This window comes from Anastrepha ludens, chromosome 3, assembly GCF_028408465.1.
Source record: "Anastrepha ludens isolate Willacy chromosome 3, idAnaLude1.1, whole genome shotgun sequence".
NCBI classification, from domain to species: domain Eukaryota; kingdom Metazoa; phylum Arthropoda; class Insecta; order Diptera; family Tephritidae; genus Anastrepha; species Anastrepha ludens.
In genome coordinates this window covers 103,072,600-103,097,601 of record NC_071499.1, presented here as the reverse complement: position 1 = coordinate 103,097,601, position 25,002 = coordinate 103,072,600, and the positions used below count along the sequence as shown (strand labels likewise).

General features: G+C 37.6%; 1 protein-coding gene across 1 annotated transcript in view; it reads right to left on the bottom strand.

The window, feature by feature from the left end:
* The window catches only part of LOC128858634 (nose resistant to fluoxetine protein 6), a 101,912-nt gene that overhangs the window by 43,032 nt on the left and 33,878 nt on the right, over positions 1-25,002 (bottom strand). Inside the window, exon 3 of the mRNA XM_054095057.1 lies at positions 4,061-4,207. Coding sequence (XP_053951032.1) covers positions 4,061-4,207 — 147 coding nt within the window. The remainder of the gene's footprint in view (positions 1-4,060; positions 4,208-25,002) is intronic.

The following is a 25,002-nucleotide window of genomic DNA, read 5'->3' as shown; positions in this document are numbered from 1 at the left end:
GCGATGGCCTGTATTATGTTCACCTTTAGAGCATCGGTCGATTGTGGTTTATTTGCATAGACCTGAGACTTGAAGAAACCCCACAGGAAAAAGTCTAGCGGGGTCAAATCGCTTGACCTTTGTGGCCAATTCACATCACCCCTGCGAGAGATAACCTTACCCTCAAATCGTTCATGCAGAATGTCAGTCGTGGCGTTTGCTGTGTGGCACGTAGCGCCGTCCTGCTGGAACCACATGTCGTCTAGGTCCATATGGTTCAATATGGGCCATAAGAAATTGGTTATCATCGTTGTGTAGCGCTCGCTGTTGACGGTGACCGCCTCACCAACGTCGTTTTCAAAAAAGTGACGCCGCCGTCCCAAACTCCACACCAAACGGTAACTTTTTGAGGAAGCATTATCACCTGGTGAACCTCGTGTGGATTGATGTCGTCCCATATATGGCAATTTTGTTTGTTAACACAGCCATTCATCCAAAAATGCGCCTCGTCACTAAAGATGATTTTTCGCCCAAAACTGGGGTTCTCTTCCAAACGATTCGAAGCCCAGTCAGCGAACAAACGGCGTTGTCTATGGTCATCAACTTTGAGCTCCTTGGTGAGTTGGATCTTGTACGGGTGTAAGCCCAAGTCCCGACGCAAAATTCGCCAAGTTGAAGTCTGCGAAAGGCCAAGTTCTTGTGCACGGCGAGGAATATACTGCCTCGGGTTCTGCTGTACACTTTCACCGACCGCGGCAATGTTCTCGGCTGATCTTGCGTTCCTTGAACGTACGGGTGTTGGCTGATTGTCTACTGACCCGGTCGTCTCAAATTTGGCCACCAAACGTTGAAGAATCGACTTTGAAAGGCCACCACGTCTACCGAAAAATGGGCGCAATGCGGGCAACGTTTGCGTTAATGAACACTCATTTTGATAATAAAGTTTTATCATTTGAACGTGCTGTTCAATTGTGTAACTTGCCATAATGATTTGACATAAACAACTGAATAATAAACAAAAGATTTGACAGATGTCACCAAAACAAAATGGCTGCCACAGGGCGCCAAAATCGACCCGCGCCAATTGAAAAACCCTATACTTTGAGAACCCCAACTCACTGGGGATGCCTTGTGCCTTTGACGTATTTAAACCGGGATTAGCAAAATCGGGATTTAATTTAAAGAACTAAGTGCTTTACAAAATTGTATGTTTGTTTATTTTATTTCACGTGATAAGCATCGACGGATACTTGAACTCGGCAGGTGAATAAAATTTATTGTTGTTGTAGAATGCATTTGTGTGCTTATTATATTAATGTGTGTGGCTGAATCGAAAGAATTAGTATTTTTTTATTCTGTAGCGCTAAGTATTTACGTTGAGAATTTATTGTTGTTGCAGACTTAGCCAACATAACTAAAAGTGCCAGCCGTGTCAAAATACAAAATTCTAAACGTCTGTGATTGTTGTAGCTGCAGTTGCACTTGGCCACTGAATGTTGTTCTTTTGGGTTTAGTGTAAAAGTTATGCCAGTTAATGCTTCTGTCGTGCTAGCCACACATTCGCGGTATGCATTTTAGACTTTGGTTTTGGTCAATGCTACGACGCCGCAGCGGCCGGGTCTCGGTCGATGGCCGCCAGTTCTAAAATATTTTTATTTGTTTTTTTTTTGTATGCTGATTATAGCTTGTGGGTATGGTAGGTATGCATTTATTTATATTTTTTCTGCAACTTGCTGTAGCTGTTGTTGTTGTAAACATACATATGTATATGCAGTAGCCCGTTTGCTGTGGCACTGACTGTGACTGAGGCTGCAATTCTAAGTGCACTTGAGACGCTTAGACCAGGCCAGTCGTTCGTATCGTTCTGTGGTGGCACCGTCAAAACTGGGTAAAGTTCGCTGAGTGACCTTCAAATTTTGATTGCAGCATTTACAAGGTGTTACTTTGCTTGAAAACTTGAAAAAATGCAATCTTGCATGAAATCGTGAAGGCTGCTTAGATGAATGAACTGTGCAAAGTAAAATGGCGTTTGGCTTGCGAATTGTTACATGTACATACACGTAAGTATGTCGAACAGTTGTGATTATGAGATGTTGAATGGCAACTGAGAACCAATTTAATTTGTACACACACACACACGTTACATAAATAAAAGGTTAAGAATTATTAATATCTGTTTTAGTAGACGTGAAAAAAGCCATTTGAACATTTTTACTGCTGGTACACGTTGCAAGTGTGTGGATGCACCTATGTACATACGTATGAGTAGCACTCACTTTTCGTTCTTTACTGCAACATCTATTTATTGGCTTGGTTGTATTTCATATGAAGTCGCAAAATATTCATTCTAGAATATTTGATTCATATTTCTGTGAGTTTCTAAAGCAATTCATGCGTGCTTTTGCTAATTTTGATTGTTATTGCTTATTTGGCAATCGGTTGAGGCGCGGCTTTTGATAGTTTCTGTCACTTTTTAATTTTTATAATTCTCTTTTAAGTCATGTTTTCCCCGTTTTTTGTTTATGTAAACAAACATTTTTGCAACAAACTTACCTTGAGAGTGCAACCATACTGGCATGTGGCTGCCACCTATGTTGGAAAACTGCCAATAATTGGCTATGTAAGTTTTTAGTGTGAATCTAATTTAAACATAATTCAATTTGAATTTTAATTATCTCTGATTCTGGCCACCTATTCGTTTACCTAATGTTGTATACAATTTTTAAGTAATATACTCAGAATATGAATCATATTTAAAAATATTATTATCTGTTTCAAAACGATATTTATAATTTTTAATCAAAACTGGCCAGGAATTTCAGGACAATCAGTCTTTCATCCTTCTTGCTGAAGGCTCTTGAAAGGAACATAAGAAGTGAACTGTCTCAAGGGCGTTTGTCGTTCATAGTAGAATAAGGCGGCGCTTTTCTCCACCGGTAGATGAGTGGGGACATCCCGAAAGTTAGTATTCCCTCACCGTTACTCTCGGTTGTTGATGTCAACGGCTTGCGGGAGGAGCTGGTCTGGAGAAGAATCTGCCCCTCAATAAGGTCCGTTGGTGTTTTCTGACAAGGTGAAATACCTAGTCTAATCCTTGACAGACGGCTATATTGAGGAGAAAATAAAAAAAGCAACATCTGCCTTGTATGGAGGCAGAGGCGCTATTGGCAAGAGATGTGGCCTCTCGGCTAGAGTTGTTAATATATAATAATACTGCATGGATTCCTTATCTGGTGGAACTCGCTGGAGAGGGGGCTATCGGTGAAGCTAGAGAGATATCCCACATGCCATCGAGGGCAGTGTGAGCGGGGTGCAGAATTTAAAAAAAAGAGGACGCTGAATCTATTCACGGATGACTCGAAGCTAGATGGGAAGTTGGGGAGGTGTATTTTGCGAGGAGTTCCCCATCAATCTGAAATCCAGGCTGCCCGACCACTTTAGTCTGTTGCACACGGAGGTAGCCGAAATCAAAGAAGCAGCTGATTGGCTGCACACTTGTCTAATTACTGTAAAAGAAGTAAATATTTACTCTGACCGCCAAGCAGAAATTGGGACACTGGGATCGACGATGGTGCGCTCAAAACTGGTCGGAAAATGCTTGGTTTCGCTTTTGATTGCATCTGAATTCTGCGCGGTCCTTCTATGCTCGTGCAAATCAAAGGTGTTCAGAGGAGATATTTATGATGCAATTAAAAAAACTGATTGAGTAGCCACTGCTGTCTTACACCATCTCAATTCACTCTTCCTTTCTTAACTTCCAATTAAAGGCTGAACATTTTTATTTGCATACGAGTAATCTAATAACTGGAATCGATATATCGCCCCAAAAAAATTAAATGGCTTCCATAAAAGCACAATATTGGCAGTTTCGAGTGCATGAGATGATAAAATTAAAATTTAAAATAATTAAAATTAATCAAAGTACAAATCTTAATTAAAAGATTTGTCTCGTTTATGGCCGAATTGAGTAATTTTTCAATAAAAAAAATTAAAATTGTGTTATGGTTTTTGTTGACTTTAATGAGATCCTGACTATAAAAATATTTAAGTTTCTTAAATTAAAAAAAAATTGTGTACTTACTTTTCAGAGCCCAAAAATCAAAGTTGTTCAAGCCTTCTAAAAAACGTCGCATTTGTGAGCGACACTTTGGAGAGGCTTTGGGATTTCGAGCAGCATCAAAAGGTGTGGCGATGGATATGAGCCGACGGCCAATATTGTATAAATAAACTGTAAATTAAGAGAAAAAGAAAGAATTTAAAAATATTGAAAAAAACACAGATCTCACGATTACATAAATAATTAATAAATTACATAATAGAATAAATTTGGGATTTTTTGATTGAAGCCAAGGCAAATTGAACAGGTAGCATTAGCAGAGCAGGTGATTCTCATGTTTGCTATTTATTTGGTTTCTGAAATGTCAATTTGTGTTTAAAGCTGTCAATCTTTGTTCATAGATTTTAGGAACTAAAAGCAAACACAAAATACATTGCGATTGTTGGTTTTTTTCTTTTGCTACTACTGGTCCAATGGGCCTTGATTGGGACAGAAAAGCAACCATTAGGTGAGTGACATATTGATAGGTTAGGTGAGGTTAGCCTGGTTGGCAAAAAGAAACGCATAGACCTTTTGGTCCCTAGCGATACTAGATGGAAACCGACCTCTATGAATACCTAAAGTAGACATCATGTAGCATGTCAGCGCTTTTGGCGAATCTAAGTAGAGCTGGGAGCTCCGCTTTTGAGACGTCCTGCAGACCCTCAAACAGTGGGGCTCGCAGCCATTTTAGTCGCGTTTTTAATAATGCCGGACAAACGCACAGAAGGTGTTCTAAAGTTTCCTCAACGTCCTCGCTGCATTTCCTGCATTTGCCCGTGTTAGCAATCCCTATCTTGTACGCATGTGCAGCCAATATATTATGACCTGTTAGCATACCTATGATAGTTCTGCATTCCTTCCGCGAGAGCGTAAGTACGAATTGAGTCAGTTTTTTGTCGTTAGTTCTACACATGACTTTTGCTGCTTTGCTGTGGTCAGATTAGTCCACCTAGCTTCCAGTCGCCTTTTCATGTAGTCGTCCATTTCATTGTATATTGTATTTGGCGGTTTTGGTATGCCGCTCTCTTGTTCAAAAGGTTGTCTAACAGCACTTTTTGCTATCTCATCTACTATTTCGTTCCCCATAATGCAGTAGATATGCAGCCTACTGTTTGCGGCTAGCCTTTCTATGACCTCCCTGCTCCGTCGAACATTTTTGGACTTTATACAATATGAGGTTATTGCTTGTATTGCTGCTTGACTCTCTACGTATATATTAATTGTTGAGTTTTTTCTTGTTCTTGTGTAGGCTAGCTCCGCGGCTTTCCTCACAGCAAAAACTTCCGCTTGGAAAATACTGCTGTGGTCTGGCAGCTTGATAGGCTGCCTTATCCCGCTCCCACTCCGTCTAAAGTTTTAGAGCCGTCTGAATAGATGTGAAAAGTTCTATGACCAGGCTTCATGCCTTTGTGCCATCCCTCCTCTTCAATTGTAGTGCGAAACCTGAGCTCCACTTTCCTATTGAGCTGTGACCGAAGGTTCTGCAGGTGAATACCCCCACAGCCACTAGCCTCCTCGCGGATTTCGCTGCCAGGTTTTCCGCCATAAGGTCAATAGTTGGCATGCTGAGTATCATTTTCAGCGCCGCCGTTGGAGTGGTTTTCATTGCTCCTGTTATGCATAGCGCAGCGAATCGTTGAATCCTTTCCAGTGGCATTAAGTATGTCAGTTTTCTTGTTGCAGTCCACCATACTAAGGCCCCATACAGCAATATCGGTTTAACTACTGCCGTGTAGCACCAATGCATCAGATAGGGTGATAGACCCCAAGTAACGCGCAGCATTCTTTTACATGCGTACAACGCATTACTGTCCTTTTTCACCCTCTCCTCAAAATTGTGTTTCCACTGCAAGTTGCTGTCCAGTATTACTCCGAGGTACCTCGCATGATCTTTGAGAAGTAGTTCGTTGTTGTCTAGCTTCGGGAGGTTCCACGCCGGGACCTTGTACTTCTTGGTAAAAAGTACCATGGCCGTTTTCGTTTGTCACATTACTGATGATGTCCAGGTACTTTCCCGTAACTAGTATAGCTATCTCATCGGCATCTGCCACTAGTTTTGGTGCCCCTCCGTCAAGTTTCTTGAGCATTTCATTTGCTACAAGTAACCATAATAGCGGCGATAGTATCCCACCTTGCGGAGTACCTCTGCATGCATATTTGTGACGCTCGCATCCGTCCACTCCGCTCTTATCTTTCTGCTAACTAATAGCTAAATAGCCTTATCCATAGATAAACCTCGGGTTGCACATTAAGTGACTCTATGCTATTTAAAATAGCATCTTTTGTCACGTTGTTAAAAGCCCCTGATATATCTAGAAATACTCCTAGAGCAAACTCCTTATATTCTTACGCCTTTTCTATGTTCAGTATAAGTGCGTGAAGTGCAGTTTCAGTAGATCTGCCTTTAGTGTAAGCATGCTGCGCCATGGATAATTCGTCCGGCGCAATCGTGTCTCTAATGTATGCGTCTAGAATCTTCTCTAACGTTTTCAGGAGAAATGAGGTCAGACTAATGGGCCTGTATTCCTTCGAGTAGAGAGCGTTGCTTCTTCCCGCTTTTGGAATAAACAGAGCCCTCGCTTCTCTCCACAATACAGGAACGTAGCTGAACCTCAAGCATCCCTTGAATATCGTTCTTAACCATGGTACCACAAGATGGCTTACCTTTTGGAGCATGGCTGGGAAGATTCCATGGGGTCGAAACTTTGTATCGCCCATTCTATCTTGTTGGTCGTAATTAGGTTCGTCGGGATGTCGTGCACAATATCTCCCTTAGGTTTGAGATCTGTAGTGTTCGCTCACCCTGGTCTTCTAGAGAGTCCTCACAGCTGTTAGCCCACTTCCCGTTAATTTTTCGTATTGTTCTTGACATAGACGGATTCTTGGATAACAGTTTCCTAAGTCTAGCCACTTCGTTAGTGTTTTTCACACTGCTACAGAAGTCTTTCCAAGATTCTCCCTTTGCTTTTCGTATCTCTTTCTTGTATACTTTTAGTAGATCCTTGTACTTCTTCCAACAGAACTCATTGTCAGCAACTTTGGCTGACCTATAGAATTCATGTACCCTACGCCTTGCTTCAACAAGGAGGCTTCACCTTGCGTCTATTACGTGTTGGGGGGGCAGGATCATATTGATAAGTTTTGACTATATTTTTTTACCAATTAATTTTAAATATTTTTTAATAAATTTTGAATTAATATGGGAATTCAAGTTTCAATCTCTGTACAAGATTTAGAAAAATTCGAGAAATTTATTTCAAAGTTTAAATCTTTTTTATTAAAATTAAAAAAAGGCCTGCAGTTTTATAGTCTATTTAATTCTAGTATAATAAAGTGAAAGCTTGAAGTGACTGTAAGTTTTTATTGACTTTTGATAATTTTTTTCCTTGACGATGAATGGCATTTACGTATAACGAATGGACGAGATTTTTTCGTTTTTAAAGTGTGATACCTGCATTCTTGTTGTCCTTGAAAAAATCTTAGAAGAATTTTATTAATATGCAGTTATATAATTTAAAGTAATTATCCCAAGCAATTTGTTACTAACGAAACAAGCTACTGATATTTCAAGCACCGATTCTTTGTTGGCCACTTGCTAAACTTTACTTAAGGTTCGTCAATGCAAAGGGCGTATTTTTATTCTCTCTTCATTTATATCTTACATTTTTTTTAAATATATTAGGTTTAAGAAATGGACACAAAAGGTTTTTTGAAATTCGCTTTTTTATACCAAGCATATTTCTTAAGATATAAATCGAAAATTTTGATATTTCTGCAAAAAAAAAACCTTTTTTTAACTTTGTAAATTGCTTGAAAACTTTTAATTTGATTAAAAAATCAAGTCAAACGAAAGATAGAAAATTTAACTGCTTTTAATTTACACCACACGGAAAATAACCGGGGCAATAACGAGACGCCTGAAAACGTTTGCTAACCGCTGCCTGCGCAACACGGACTTGCTACAAAAAGTAGCCAGCTTGGCGAGGTGACTGAAATCCGAAAAAGGAAGTGGCAGTGGATAGGACATACGCTAAGAAAAAGTGATGATAATGTTGCTAGGCAGGCCCTGCGTCGGAACCTCTTTCAGCAAGCTGGAGGAGGAGTGGGGAGGCCACGTACTACCTGGAGGCGCTGAAATGAACAGAAGCTGAAATGAAATCTCTTGATTTTACGTGGAATGAACTGGGATATATGTATAGCTCAAAGCTGTGTCCCTTGACGAAGAGCCGTGACGCTTTATGCTCCAATAGGAGGTTTTTCTTTCATTCAAATTCGTTATTTACCGATATGCCTAAATTATAGAGTGGGCCATGTAAAATTTGCCTTTTGAATTGGATATAAAAAAAAACGAATCAATATTTTTTCGAACTTTTTTTTTTATTTTGAAGATTGAACATTGTCATTTATGAATGAAAAATAATACCGTTCTTTACAGTAGGCCATTCGATCAACCCAATTTTTAAGCACATTTTCGATTGTTTGGGCTCCAATTTCATGAATGGCAACTTGGATTTCGTGTTTTAAAGCATCAATCGTCTCTGGATGGTTCGCATAGCATTTGCCCTTAACGGCTCACCACAAAAAATAGTCTAACGGCCTTAAATCACAGCTCCTAGGCGGCCAATTGATATCGGTTTTCAAAAACGGTAGCCAAAAGTTCGAGTGTAACTTTGGCAGTGTGACAAGTTGCACCGTCCTGTTGAAACCAAATGTCGTCCATGTCATCCTCTTCAATTTTTGGATACAAAAACTCGTTGAGCATGTCAAGGTAACGCTCGCCATTTACTGTAACCGCGGCTCTTCGCTTATTTTCGAAAAAAAAAATGACCCGATGATGCCGCCAGACCAAAAACCGCACCAAACAGTGACTCGTTGTGGATGCATTTGCTTCTCTACAGAAACGTGTGGATTTTCTGAGCCCCAAATCCGATAATTTTGCTTATTGACGTAGCCACCGATGTGAAAGTCAGAAAATAAGAAGAAGACTCACCACTTTGGAAATAGGTTTTCAATATTTCCCAATTTTGTTCAAGCGTATAGCGTCCCATTTCGTAAATGTCAAACCTTTAAGTAAATTATGAACACATTTGACATGTCATGTTTGTTACCATTCTCAAAAAAATAGGTGGATCAAAAAGCAAACGCTATATGGCCCACCTTGTACATGACAGAAAAAATGAATTTTCGAGCCCAGCGACCGATTTTAGATAAAAAATGTAAAATTGTAAACTAGTGTTATCGTGTTAGAACTAGAGGTGCCAAACTATCGATGGCACTATCGTCACCATCGATGGTAGGGCACTATCGAGCTACTGAACTATCGATGGTTGAAAGTCTCGATAGTGGACGATAGTATCGTCAAAAGAGCGATTTACACATCACCAAGCAAATATTCGCGCTTTTTTTATTTGTGCTGCAGCAAGTTATGATTGCTAGGTGAAGGGATTGCAGGTGAGGCATGCGGCCAGTGGAGTCATTCTTTAAAAGGGCTGTGTTGTATGATGCAAACTCCAAGCGTAAAAAGGACTTAGATGAAATCGTAGCAGAGATGGCTGCTGAGGATATTCAGCCCTTTAGCATAGTGAAGGACAAAGGATTTATTAAATTAATTACAGCCTTAGATCCACGTTACAAGCTTCCCAGCTGGAGTCATTTGCAAAACGTCCTGATGACCAATTTGTTTAAAAAAACGACGGAAAAATTGCCAACAATTTTGGAGCAGGTTTCGAACATTGCTATCACTTGCGATATGTGGACATCTAGTGCTAACGTGAGCTTTTTAACGGTAACGGTTCATTTCGTACATGAATAGTATTCATTGAATACGGCATCAAAACGGCATCGCTAGCAACCAAAAAACTGATCGATACTACAAATCACTCGTCACAAAATATTGCAGACACTTTAAAAGATATATTCACATCTTGGCATATCTTTGGAAAAAATGTCTGCATTGTAACTGACAATGCAAGCTCAATGCTGAAAGCATGTGAAATTTTAAAAATCCAAAATCTGCCATGCTTTGCTCATACAGTTAATTTGGTAGTCCAAGATGGCTTGAATCTCAGTCTCAGGTGGAACAGCCTCCACGACATGATTGAGAGAGTTTTATTAACCCATGAAGCCATTGTCAGTGTGCTATTATCAACAACAAATGCACCATAACCATTCACTGCAGAGGAAATCAACGTGTTGAAAGATATTGACAAAATATTAGGATTATTTAAGAACGTGTCCGAAAAAGTTTCTGGTGGCAAATACGTTACAGTGTCATTAATAATGTCATTGGCATATGGACTATATCGGCAAATTGAAAATCTTTCATCTCAGTTGGCAACTGCGGTAGGCAAATCTATGAAAGATGCTATGTTGGAGTCGATTAAAAAACGACTATCTATATATGAGCTACGCACGGTAACAAGGATGGCTACGATTTTGGATCCACGCTTCAAAAAAGATGGGTTTCAATCCAACGCAAATGCTGAACAAGCAGCATCTTGGAAAATGAGTTGGTCAATTTGGGCAATTTGACTCATGTTGAAGACCCTGTCAGTCTGGAAGCAAGCACGATCACTACGGACCCAATTTTTGATTTTTTGAACCAACGATGTGCTACTAAAAAGAGTAATGCTCGATCTGATGCAATCATTATTAAAAGGCAGTATCTGGAGAGAGACATAGCCCCACAGGAAATGGACCCTCTTTTATGGATCAAGGTAAAATTAATAAATCAATCTTCGATACATAAAACTAAGTTTTGGTAATATATTTGATTGCAGGTCAACCAGGTGGATTTCCCTTTATTAAAATTACTAATGTATAAATATTTATGCATCCCCGCAACGTCAGTGGAGTCGGAAAGAGCTTTCAGCAAGGCGGGACAAATTGTTTCTGATAGGCGAACACGGCTTAAAGAAGAAAATGTGAACGTTTTGTTGTTTTTAAACAAAAATCTTTCGCTATAATAAATAAATCATATTAGAGTTTTCAAGTTTTAGCTTTTAAGTCTTTTATAAGGCTTTTGTATTTTTAGCTTTCCCCTTAAAATGTAATTTCATAAAATGTAAGCAATGTTCCTTAAACTTATAAGTTCAATATTTTGGCAGAAAAGACCCATAGCCTGTACTCTTACTCTTTTTTTCCAAATGTAAATCACTCACACTTGTGAAAATATATAGTTGTTTTAAAGTGTTCCTTATGAATTAAAATAAAATTCAAATTATTTGTTTTTTCTTACAAATTTCAATGATTTTCAATCACTGTTTTTTATTGCGACTATCGACCACTATCGATGGTACTATCGACCACCATCGATGGTTTGAAAATTACTATCGTCCACATCGATGGCGCCCACCATCGATCGTTTGGCACCTCTAGTTAGAACGCAGGTTCGAATCTCGGTCGAATATCAAAATAAAGAAAAAGTTTTCTCTAATAGCGGTCGCGCCTCGGCAGGCAATGACAAACCTCCGAGTGTATTTCTGCCATGAAAAAGATCCTCATAAAAAATATCTGCCGTTCGGAGTCGGCTTGAAACTGTAGGTCTCCCCATCATCAAGACGCACACCACAAATAAGAGGAGGAGCTCGGCCAAACACCCAAAAAGGGTGTATGCGCCAATTATATACATCTATATATAAACTAGTGTTATCGACTGTAAGAAAAAACTCAATCAAAAGTTAGTTGTTTGTATAGGTTCGGGTATAACGCACTTGCGGCTATAGTATAAAAATTCATATTCATTTAGAAACATTTTCCATTCATGACTCGTTTTCTCTTTGTTTTTTTTTGATTCTCTACGTTTAAAAATTATTAAAACGAATCTTATTTATTTTCCTACTTACATTTATTCGATGATGCCAAAAAAGGTATTAGTGAATTGTACTTGGTGTGTATGAATCTGGTGTGTATAAATCTACTTATATTTATGCTTCTAAATAGGTATTGTTGTGTATTTAAAGTAGGCACTGCCTGCCACATTAGCATCAGGAAATAAGTCAACACGTCTGCCGATACGTCAGACGAGGACAGACTTCAGATAGGGCATGTTGACGGAAAAAATGTTGGGATGTAAATAAGCTAAGTACGAGTATATGAGAATATAGTATGATATTTAAATTTTCTTGCGTAAATATGTTCCATTACTTATATGTACGACACAACTACCATAATATGTTTATTAAATTCCCAACAAAAGTACGTGACTGCATTTACTCTTCGGTGTAAGAAGAAGAAAGTCTAGTTTATTGAAAAACAAAATTCCCTTTCATTCAAGGCGTGCATTTGCGGAAAAAAATCAAACCGCTCCCCGTAAATTAGAGGAGGAGCTTGGCCAAATACCCAATTACATGTATAGAGATACGATAATTCAGCTATCAAGTTAGTTGTCTGTTGCTTTAGGTGAGGTTAGATTGACCTGGCTGGCTGAAAGCCATCACATAGACCATTGGTCCTTAGAGTTACCAGATGGAGATAGAGTTTCTTTGTAGTAGACATCTTGTAATACATCTACGTCTTTTGCGAATCTAAGTAAACTCTGTGCTCTTGACAATCTCATCTATAATACAATTTCGTTTCCTACAATGCCCTTATGTCTGGCTATCCAATAGATGTGCAGCCGCCTGTCTGCGGCTAGTCTCTCTATAGCTTCCCAGCTTTTTAGAATATTTTAAAATGAAATTTCATATGAGTTTATTACTTTTATCACCATTTTGATATTTCCGCAGCCTTTCCTACAGCAAAGATTTCTGCTTAAAAGATACTGCTGTAGTAGGGGAGCTTGGCTGTTGCCTGATGCCTAGCTCTGCGTGATAGATCCCTGCCCCTATTCCGTCCAATATTTTCGAGATGTCGGTAAATATATTAAGCATAGGTATTAGGGCTTGATTTCATTCCTCTTTTCCACTGCTCTTCATCTACTGTTTTAGGTATTTCTTCACCCAATTGCATTTCGGAGCCATATAGTTCGTTGTGACCCTGTAACTCATGCCTATTGAGTTGTGTCCGAATGTCTTACCGATGAACTCACCCGTTACGCTGAGTCTTACGGCAGATTTAGCTGCTAGCCATTCCTCTGCAATGTCAATCGGTGGCAGGTTGAGTATTCTTTCAAGCGCTGCCGTTGGAGTAGTTCTCAACGCACCTGTGGTACAAAGTGCTCCAAGACGCTGAATACTTACCATAGGTTTTTTATATATATGTCGGTTTGCTTAGCACAGTCCACCACACCAGAGCAACGTATAGTAATATCGGCTTTACTATGCAATTTTAACTTCTGGTGTTAGCTAGACGGGGACACTACACCGGGTGTGCACCTAATGACTGTGTACCTACCCACGAGCAGCTGACGTTGAAACAAAGAAGCTTTTGAACCTCATCGTCACCCAGAACAGGCGTCTGAGTACACAACTGTGAAGAGTTCAGTAAAGTGCTGAAAACTGGAAAACTATTAACAATAGGTTGATGCCTAACAAGTTAAAAAAATCTATCAAGGGAGGAATTTATACAGATTCGGTACGAATCAGAGAACTGCACCGGCTCAGTGTAAAACATTCATACGCTTCGCTTGAACAAAAAAACAGGCCTTTGCGTTCAAACGATCGAACTTGTTCAAATAAGTTGTCATTGTTTATTTCAGCTCAATCAAATCATGTGCTGCGTTTTAGCCTCCGATGTTATCACCAATCGTCTTCATAGCAGCCGTTTCGGGTATTTGCTCGTTCGGCTATACATTCATTTTTTTGAGCAAGAATAAAAGGGCTATAGAGCCAAATGAGCCGGTTTGAACACGTATGATCCCGCATGAGGTGTTGCTTGTAACTAACGATAGCAAAGTAAAAGCAAAATTTTAAAGCAAAAACACTATATTTTCATTTTTTTTTTCTTAAAACTTATAATAAAACACGAAAGAAAATAATGTAAATAAGGAAACATTGCTGAAACCAACTAATCCTTTCAAATACGAAACGAAATTTACAGCGTACATTGTACGCCAACGCTCGTTTGCTCGAACATGTGCTATTTACAATAATGACAATTACTTCTTTGAACAAGTTTGATCGTTTGAACGCAAAGGCCGATGCTAATTTCATTCATTGCTGCTTTTTGTTCAATGATTAGATTTGAGCCGAAGACATTAGATCATACGTGTTGACTGAGCTGAACTACGCGTTCGCCTGCATGAGCTGACTGCACTTGACCAAATATTTTGGTTCAATTGACTGAATGTGAGCAAGAAATTTAGCGTATGAACAACTCAAGAAAACAGTGAGCCATGCAGGTCTCTGGTACGAATACGGCCTATTTACGAAAATGATGCTGTAGTAGCGAACTTGCAGCTGAAACGGCATCGGGGGTAAAAACGCCCGGATAACTAGAGGAAGGCTCAGCTAAGGCAGCAGGCAATAATAAAGCCGACGTCAACATTGGGATTAAAATATTAGATCATGTAGCGACAGATGTATAGTCACTATAGACGTCTTGCTGCTATTTCACGAAAGTGAAGGAAACGGTAACGTTGACAGCGAGCTCGAGACTAAGTGGCAAGTCGCAAGATAAAATCACAAAAAATGCACTGGCACCGTGTCCGGCACTGATACCTAAGCGAGGCAAACATCTGAGTAAACAAATTTTAAATAAAGTAGGACAGATACTATAATTTATTGAGAAAGTTGGGCTCAAAGAAATACTCTGAATCCATAAAGGGGGCACAAAAGGTCTTTCAGGTCGCAGTGCTAAGTCTCCTCATAGTAATAATAATAATTATAACAATTAGCTTAAGTAAATTAAGTTTTTGTTTGCATAAATTAACTGGATCACCTACTAAAAAATGTATCTTTGTTATAAAGATTGCTATGTTGCGAAATTCTGTTTAACAGGTCCCCAGATTCCTATTCCCATAAAATAACAGGTACTATTTACGTTTTGATGAGGTACTGTAACTATTGATGGACGAAGAAGTAAATAAGAAAGAACCAAAGGAGATTCCACAATTTCGCAAAAGCCAACCAAATAGTTTCCTGAGAGAAATTCCAAGATGATGTGGAAAACTAATAAGAAAACGTTGTACAGTTGCTATGCTGTAAAGAAGGCAAAAGATCAAGCCTTCAAAGTCAAAAAAGTCAACACAGGATATCTGGATGGCAGAAATGCTTACTTCCAAAAGTTCAAAATTAGCTTTATTTGTCAAATTCTCATGCAATATAAAGCCAACGTATTCTTTTGATACCTTGCCAACTGACGCAACTTCAGTTTTCGATCATTCAAAACAATTTTGTGGATTTTTTTTGTTTTCTGGTGTTACCGGCTAATTTCGACGTCCACGGCTTTGTGCATCGTTGGTATCTCTATGACCACGTTTGACGTCAGCAGAGCATCGTTTAATTGTTGGCCCGTGACTTTTCTGCCCATGTGTTAATAATGAAGCATGATACCATAGGTAAAAGCAATAAACTGTATCGTTTAAGTAAAAAACTTAAAGATTTGTACAAAGATAAAAAACAGGAATATTTAATATTATTTTATTTTTGTAATTTAAAAGTATCATATGTTATTCATGGGACAGGGAATCTGCTAACAATCCTTTTAAGAAATTTGCTACCTTAGACATTTTTAATCTAATTTTTCATAAGCCAATTTTAATTTTTAAAAAATCCAATTTTTACATTATAATCTTTCTATACTCTAAAGGTGAATGTCTGTACGTTGTCCGCGCATCACTACGAAACGACAACATCAAATGACGTACACATTTTTATACATTCATATTTTCACCCAATGAAGGTTATAGGCATGTTTTTATGATGGAACACCCTTCCCACAGCCCCCAGGCCGCGCCACCACTCTCATTTGTCACCAATAATCGAATATTTTGCTTAAATTTAATCTAAAAAATCTAGTTTTTCCTATTTCCCACTATTTATAGCACACTCTAGACAAATGCAAAGTTCAAAAACGGTTTGAGATAGAAAATTTATAAAAATAATTTTGCTTGATATTTTTCTGATTGGTGGTTTTGTTTTTATTCAACGAGGCCTAGCAACGGATGCCGTGTACCTGATTCAATTATTAAAGGTTTGCTCACTTATGACATTAGAATTCTGACACTCCCTTAGAAAAGGTCGCATTTAAAAAGGATGAAGAAAATGGAAATATTAAATAACTTTTTGCTTAAAATGGTAGTAAAATAGTCCTTTTTGAGTTAAATTATAAACAAATTTAAAGTATAAACGGAAATTGCCAAGTATGATATTAAAAAAAAATGGCTTACCTTAATGCCAGAATTATATTTTGTGAATTAATTTTTAAATTCAAAACTGATCAGATACTTCGTGATTTACTTAGTATAATGACCTTGAATTCTATCATAGAAGAACAACTAAAAACAAACTTTCAACATAGTCACGGCGTTTTGCTTTACCATGCCTTGCCCACGTAAGTTTGGAGTTTTGACCACTCAGTCAAGAATATTCTTACATTCATAAATACTTAACAAACTACCTGCACTTATTTAAACTAATTATTTTTATATCGACGGCAACTGCCGTAGTCGAATAGCTTGCTGCGTGACTACCGTTTGGAAGTGCAAGGATTCAAAGCCCCGGGCATGAAACACCAAACGATAGGAAATGTTGTTTGTTATAGCGGTCGCTCTTCGGCGGGCAATGGCAAACCTCCGAGTGTATTTCTGCCATAAAAAAGCTCCTCATAAAAATCATCTACCATCCGGAATTTGTGATTAATTACATATTGCTAAATGAGCTCTTGTTGGTAACTTATGAATTTTTAAAGTAACCTAGTAGGTACTTTCCCAACCTATATTTGAAAGGCATCTGGCTCAAATTGTCAAAACGTCCATCTTTCGCGTTCATTGCCCCAAAAAGATGCGCTATCATATCTTGATTTAAGCTGTATGTCAGGATGTTTTCCATATCGTTTTGGTTACGGATATACCGAGCCAGTTCTTGTGTTTAAAAACCCTTTTCAAAGCACAATTTCTTTACTACAAATTTTACTTTTCTTCCACTTTTGATAAACATTTCTAGAGTTAGCAACCCAGTGTCTTGCTAAGGGAGCCGATTTTTCAAGAGGAAATGAGAAAGCTGCTTACTGAGCAAACCTTTTATTATTGAATCATGTGCCGGGTATTGTAATATTATGGTTATTAATAAAAGATTATTTTCTATGAAATTATTAATTAATTCTCTTATATACATATCCCAAATCCCTCAAAACTACTCCCACGCGAGCGGGGCCGCGGGTTAAAGCTTGTAAAAAATAAATAAATAATTGGCGCGTCCATTTCTGTTAGATGTTTGCCTGAACTCCACCTCTTACTTGTGACATGCGTCTGGATGTTGTTCCACAAATAAATTATAATACATTTTTGAATTATACACAAGATGCTTTCCATATCAATCAATATATCAACCGAGCTATTCGGGAAATTTTCTTCGATTTCGCTGTAACTCAAATATGTTGCTCTCTGGTAAAAATAATGACGCAAGTTTTTTTTTCGCCCGAAGAAAAATTTTTTTTCAAGATTTATCGGCAATTTTGTTTTTCGGCTCGATTTTTTTAAATAATAATATATATATAAAACATTTTTTTTTTAATTGCTCATAACTTAGTCAAAAATGTACCGACTTTAATGATTCTGGGTTCAAAATTATCGTCATTACTTGCACGAGCGACTTCATGTACAAACAATAGCAAACAAGTAGCTGAACATTTTTTATTTTGCAAAAAAACAAAAAGTGCGAAATTTTTTCGAAATTCAATATTTCAAAAAGTGTATTTGTATTTTTTTCAACTTTTCCAAATCAAGAGGACACCTCAAACTTCAATTGAGCTGAATGCCCAGTAGTTAAAATCAGTTGTTGTTTAGTAATGAATTTTTGAGTAAAAAACCTGTTTCGCACTCGAAGAACAGCATATTTGACCAGAGAGCAGCATATTTGAGTTACATCGAAATCGAAGAACATGTCCCGGATAGCCCGGTTGAATTGAAATGGAAAGCATCACAATTTTTTTAACTGAACATGTTTTTTTTTAAGTTCAGCGCGGGGTTTCAACCTTTGTAAAGACATTTTTTATTTTATTTAACAATATTTAAATGCTTGATAAATTTTTGTAAAAGGAATTTGTTTTTGATTATGAAAACTCAGTCTAAAAATAGTTAGAACTCTGTAATTATATAATAATAATAAATAAATAAATTAATATTTGTACTAGCCATTAAGGCCTCTATATTGTTACGTCGCAACAAGCAAGCCATTTTGAATTTTTAGTTACACACTAAAACTTCAAAGAGTCGAGTCAAAGCATTACCCTATGTAGTCTCTATAGGCAGCTTAACTTCTTTGAAATGTATTGAAGAACTTTCGGACTTAGCTTTGTAAATTTGTTTCTGAATCGAAACATACAAATTGATTTATATTGTTTTTTGTAAATTTATTTTCATTTTCACATACCGAATTTATAATGTAATGTATATTTCTGTGTTAAAATGTGGTGCAACTTGCTAAAATTATTTGCTTGGCTTGACATATACACTGAAATACAGGGTGGCGCACGAATCGTGCTACAAAAACAAAACGTAATAACTTTTTTTCTGTGTGAGTAATCGGCTTTTTTTTTTTTATTTTGCAGATTAGTATTTAGATTTACAAAAAATGGAGGCTTGGGATACCGAAAAGAGGATTTGGATAGTGCAGCGGTACCATGCTTTGCAGTCCATCATTTCCGTCCAAAGGGAATTTAGGCGGGAGTTTGGCGGCACTGTCCCGAGCAGATGGACCATTATGAGGCTGGTGAACATGTTTGCTGAATCGGAAGCATCGCACGCAGACCGTACCATCGAGATCCCCATGTTCGGGTCGAAGCCACAATCGCGGCTGTAGCATCGTCAATTCAGGCAAATCCAAGAGTTTCGACTCGTAACTTGTCGGCGCAAATTGGAGTTAGCAGACGGTCATTGCAGCGGATAGTTCATGATGACTTAAACTTGTTTCCGTACAAAGTTCAAATCACAAGCAAATTAAACCCTCTGGATTTGCCTATTCGCCTGGAATTTTGCCAAAAAATTATTGAAATGGCCGAAGAAGACAACAACTTCATAAATTGCTTGTTTATGTCTGATGAGGCCCATTTTGATCTAAACGGCAATGTAAACAAGCAAAATTGCCGTATATGGAGTCAATCAAATCCGCAAATACTCCATGAGATGGAACTGCACCCAGAACGAGTCACAGTGTGGTGCGCAGTTTCATCAAGGTGCATTGTCGGGCCATACTTCTTCGAAGAAAACGGTGTAACAGCGACTGTAAATGGGGACCGTTATTTAAACATGTTGAAGGAGTTTTTTTATCCAGAACTGCGGCGAAGACGTATCCCTTTTAACAGCATTTGGTTCCAGCAAGATGGAGCAACTGCACATATAGCCAGACCGGTTATGGAGGAGCTCCAACGAAAATTTAGAAATAAATTGATATCCAGAAATTCCACTTTCCGCTGGCCCCCAAGGTCACCTGACCTCACTGCACCAAATTTTTTTTTATGGGGTTATCTCAAACAAGAGGTGTATAAAACAAAACCAAGTAATTTGACTGAATTGAAGCAGTCCATCACAACAATAATTGAGGCGATCCCGACTTCAACCCTTCAGTGCGCAATGAACAATTTTCTCATCAGGTGTCGCATATGCGTGAATGAGCATGGAGGTCATTTACGTTCTATTATTTTCAAAACTAATTAGTTACATAAAATAAAATTGAATTATCTATACAATAAAAAAACAAAACGTTAAATACATTGATTAGAAAAAAAGTTATTACGCTTTGTTTTTGTAGCACGATTCGTGCGCCACCCTGTATATTGAAATTTCTCAGTAAATATTTAATTTATTTGTTTTCATGAAAAATTGGGTGACAATGCTACTATACATAAAATTAGTTCTTGATTGAGGCCTTCAGGCGTTAAGGGCATCCATCTTTTTCTATACTTGCATATATGCTTTTTACAGTGGAAGGTATAATTTGAGTTTATGTTGAAGTCTCTAGTAGGCTTTTGGGAGGAGCCACCGTTTTACCACCGATTTTTTCGAAACCAGGGCGTACTCTACCCATCCTAATAAGCCGAGCTCTAGAAATGTCTTCAGCGCGCCAAAATTCATAGCAAACCTGTTTACTTATTTACTAAATATTTTTTATTAGTTAGTTATTTAGTAGTTCTATAAAATACTTCTATGTTAGGATGTGGTTTGTAGAAAAATGTTTACAATAAAATATCAGCGTAAGTAAGTGCAAAAAGCTCGTGAGACTGGTTCGAGATTATGCAACTCAATTCAAGAACATCTATTCGAAATCTATCAGCTCAATACTTTGTGAAGAAGCTTGATTAGAAATTTGCACAAAGATCTGAGTCTCACAAGGTTCAATTGACTCAGTATCAGAAGACTCTGAACAGATCAAACGAAATAGCTCGAGCATTTTCAAAAAAACCAAAAATCATCCATAAAAACTACCGGAGTTTTAGAATAAAAATTTGAAGATTCGGCCAGGAAACATTGACAATGAAAGTAATATTAACGATCATCTGCCGTATTTCCCAAATCTGGTCGCAAGTGACTTTCCCTTTTTTCCGGCTCCATTATATTCTTTAAACGATTGTCATGTAAGTAAAAAATTTGTCAAAAATACGCAAAACTGAAATCTTAGTATTTTGTTTCGCAAATGGAAAAAATATACATACGAGTATATATAAAGTAGGTTTGAAAATACGGATGGGTGTTTGCAAAATTCGCACCAACAAATTTAAAATTCCACTAGTGAGCACTCAGCGATCGACAATTATGTTAATGTGCACTCTTTTGCATATGGAAAGAATTATGAATTCTTGGCACGATATTTTGTGTAATGAAATCGTCGCAAACGAACGTAAGAGCGCACATTTTCTCTCGACAGTAGCAGAACACAATGTGCAAATTAGCAGTGGATGACTGACTACCTGCAAGTATGTTCGTACGTATGTTTGTATATATATACATTAAAAAGTTTGTATGTATAAAAGTAGGTACATAAAATGTGTAAGAATTTGGGCGGGATTAGGTGATGTACCCGATGAAACGAATGAATAATTGAATGAAAATAGTGTTAATTAATGGCTGACTTGGAATATTGCGAGCACAGAATGAAAAGTAGAAGTGTGGAAAAGATGCTAACCACCCTGTAGGAAAGATTAAAACTGAAGAAAGAAATCTAGTTCAGAGTCAAGAGTAGCTTCATCTTCTCGGTGGGATGATCTCAAATCGAAAAGTAAATGTGAAAATTGTGTTTGTTACATATTGAGAAGGTGCCCTCGTGAGTGACCTTCTGTTTCTGATACATTTAGTTACTGGTTTGAATGGGGATATATCGGCAGCCCTAGGCAGCAGTATGTTAAACTAACGAGTAGGTAATGCGGCAGAAATATATAAAAGTTGTTTTAAAATAGCGCAGACATTGCTACTTTGTTTGCATTTTTTACTTCAATTAATCCTTTATAAAACTACTTCGTTTATTACAAACTGAGATAAGTTAGAGGGAACCAATTTTTTGCAAAAATTGACCTTATTTTGCATCTTTCCTTTCGTGTTTTTGACGTTAAAGCGGACAATTTTCTTTGGTCATTTGTTCGTTGAGCGCGAGCCCAAAGAGTACTTAAAATAAAAATATGAAAATATGATTGCGACGAGCGCGAGATGGCAAAAAATCCTTTGAGATCACTGATCGTGCGTGCGTGCCTACCCCGGGACTCCTCTATACTTTTTGCCTCCAAGCTGAACTCACGTGACACTTCACCCTGGGTTACACCCAGCCTGGGTTACACCCAGGCTCTTAGTTTCATTTATATACATATTTACGAGTAGGCGATGCCACACCTCTTCTTTAATTTTTTGTTACAATCGTATTATTTTCTGTCATATTAATAGTAATACAATAAGTTTTTGGTTAGCTACAGAAATATTTCTTTTATATCCACAAGCAAAACACTGCTCTGCATAATAGGTCCGTTTGCAAATCAATCGAAGCAGTTGTATGTATGTACAGCTGTGAACATGAAAATATGGAAGGCGGATATGGTTAGTGTTTGAGTTTGTGTTCCCATTAGACAAAGCCAACTACTGGAAGACCTTTCAAGATTGGTAATTGACTTTGTTAGATTTTTATTCATTCCAAGCGCGATCTACCTAGTTACCTCTCAAGTGGGTTCCGTGGTCCATATGTATATATTTAGTTGGCCTGCGCGATGTAGGCCGACCTGACCCAGCACTTGCTTGAGGATAAAGCGATCCTACATACTGGACAGAGTTGGATTACTTAGGATCAGTTTCTCTCCTGCCAGTTCAAACGTGATATAATTTCCAGGAATGTTTCTGCGGGAAGGACCCCAGACGACACCCGTGGAGTAACGCTTAGTCATCTCAGCTATTCTAACTCTACATACACAGTATGTTCAATAAATAACAGAACTTTTTATTTAAATCATGGAACACGTACAGCTATCTATTAAACTTTGATCATATTGAAAAGGTACAAGCGTCAGCTTTCAACCGCAGCCAACTTCATGTAAATCGTTTGACAGGTTAAAAAGTTACGCGCCTTTTATTGACAGTATGTTTCGTGCTTGTGTCGTAAAAATACAATGGAGCAAAGAGCAAATTCTGTGTTAAACTTGGAAAAACATTTAGTGACACTTACGAATTGATGCAAAAAGTTTATGGTGATGATTGTTTAGCTCGATCAAATGTATATATTGTAATTGGTTTAAGCGATTTAAAAATGTCGGGAAGATTTTAATGATGATGAAAGACCTGGACGTCCAGAAGCAAGTAATCGTGCTGAATTGGTGGAAAAAGTCCGCGAAATCATTGCTGTTGACGGAAATTTCACTGTAAGAATGTTGGCTGAAGAATTAAATTCATCTACTTGTACTATTTGGAAAATTATTTGGAAAATTTTAACTGTCGATTTGGGTAAAAGAAAGGTTTGTGCACGCTTTGTTCCACACCAATTAAATGAAGATCAAAAAGTCGCTCGTGTAAAGCATTGTAACGACATCATTTCAACAGCTGAAAACGATCCAGATTTTCTTGATTAGATCATAACTGGTGACGAAACATGGTGCTTCAAATATGACCCTGAAACTAAGCGTCAATCTGGAGAATGGAAGACGTAAGGGGAGCCAAAAGCAAAGAAATTGCGTTTTCAGAAGTCAAGAATCAAAACAATGATGATCACGTTCTGCGATTCCAAGGGTATTGTACACAAGGAATTTGTTGCAGAAGGTCAAACTATTAATGGAGAATACTATTTATAAGGTTTATATCGTTTGTGGTCAAGAATTGTTCGTGTAAAACCTGAATATCCAGAGGGGAAACAGCTGTTTTTATTGCATGATAATGCACCACCTCACAAAACCAAAAATGTTCGTCAATTTTTGATCAAAAACATATTTGTGTCATCGACCACCCTCCGTATTCTCCTGATCTATTACCAGGCGACTATTTTTTGTTCCCTAAATTGAAAACTGCAATGAAAGGTGCGTTTAATGATGATATTACAGCCATTCAAGCAGCCGTGACACAGGTGTTAAAGATCATTCCCTTAGATGACATAAAAAAATCCATGCAGAAATTTGTTGATCGTTCTGAAGGTTGTATCGAGTTAAATGGAGACTATTTTGAATAAAAAATAACTTTCAAACACAGTACGATACGTATTTTATTCTACATCTGAAAAGTTATGTTATTTATTGAACATACTGTGTACATCCAAACGCAACTTTGGGAAGAGTATTATTGCAATGTAGAGATTAATGGCGGCCTGACTATCAGATCAAATTGTGATTGGTTGTGCGGATGTGTATCAAGGTAAAAAGTCACGGCAACGATCTGTTAGGGTCTTGGCATCACTAATTGAAATTTAACTTTCATGGCCAGCCTTTTTCGATTTTGAACGTGAATTTAACTTATTTTTATAAAACTAACGACTTGGCTTCCACGTAGCTTCCTAAAATTTAATTTTCCACTGATTTATGAATATAGCCTATTAAAAAGGATTCTCGACCAGAACGAAAAAAGGCCAAGTCTAAATCATACCGAAAACTTTTTTTTTTTTTAATTTTTTGGAAGCTCCCCTGTTCGGTCGTAGTAAATTTCCTTGCAGGGAATGCAAAGTGTTAATGGATAGCTACTCGTGTGTGATAATAATCACAGTCGGCGAACCTTTATTTTATCCGATTGTTTCAATTATACTGCAGTAAAACAAGCGAAATTGGTTTTCTATTCAACAAAAAGAGAAATTAAATTAAAAAACAGATAACTTGGATTACGCAGTTCAACCGGAATGCTCCTTTTTAATACCCGCTGTTTTGTTTTGCTGCAATAGATATTAACACATTTTTATAGCTCGTTTTTGAAGTTTAATTATCACTGTTATGAACCACATTTGTTTTTGCTTTGTTAAAACTGATTTTTTAAATTAAATACGCATTTGATGAATGTGCTTTGGACTACAATTCATAGAATAAAAGCAAAAATTCACCTAAAAGAGGTGAGTAATAAAGTTAGCAAATAAACTACAAATAAAATCAGATTATAATTAATTGGCACTTCACTTTTATTATTAACCCGCGGTTGTCAAGTTTTTGATGACCCCTTTGCCCACACCTAAGCGAGCTTTTGTGGTAAATATGCACATGCACTGGTACGCTGAATCATTACTACTCATCCCCACACATTTTACGGTACTTTTGTGAAAACATGCAAAGCTTCTCAAACACTTATAAAATATGTCTTATCAATCAATCTTTATTGTTACGACAATTCTCAGTGAGAAGATATGATGGCAGATTGCAGGCTTTCAGAACAAAGAGACAAAAGAAAT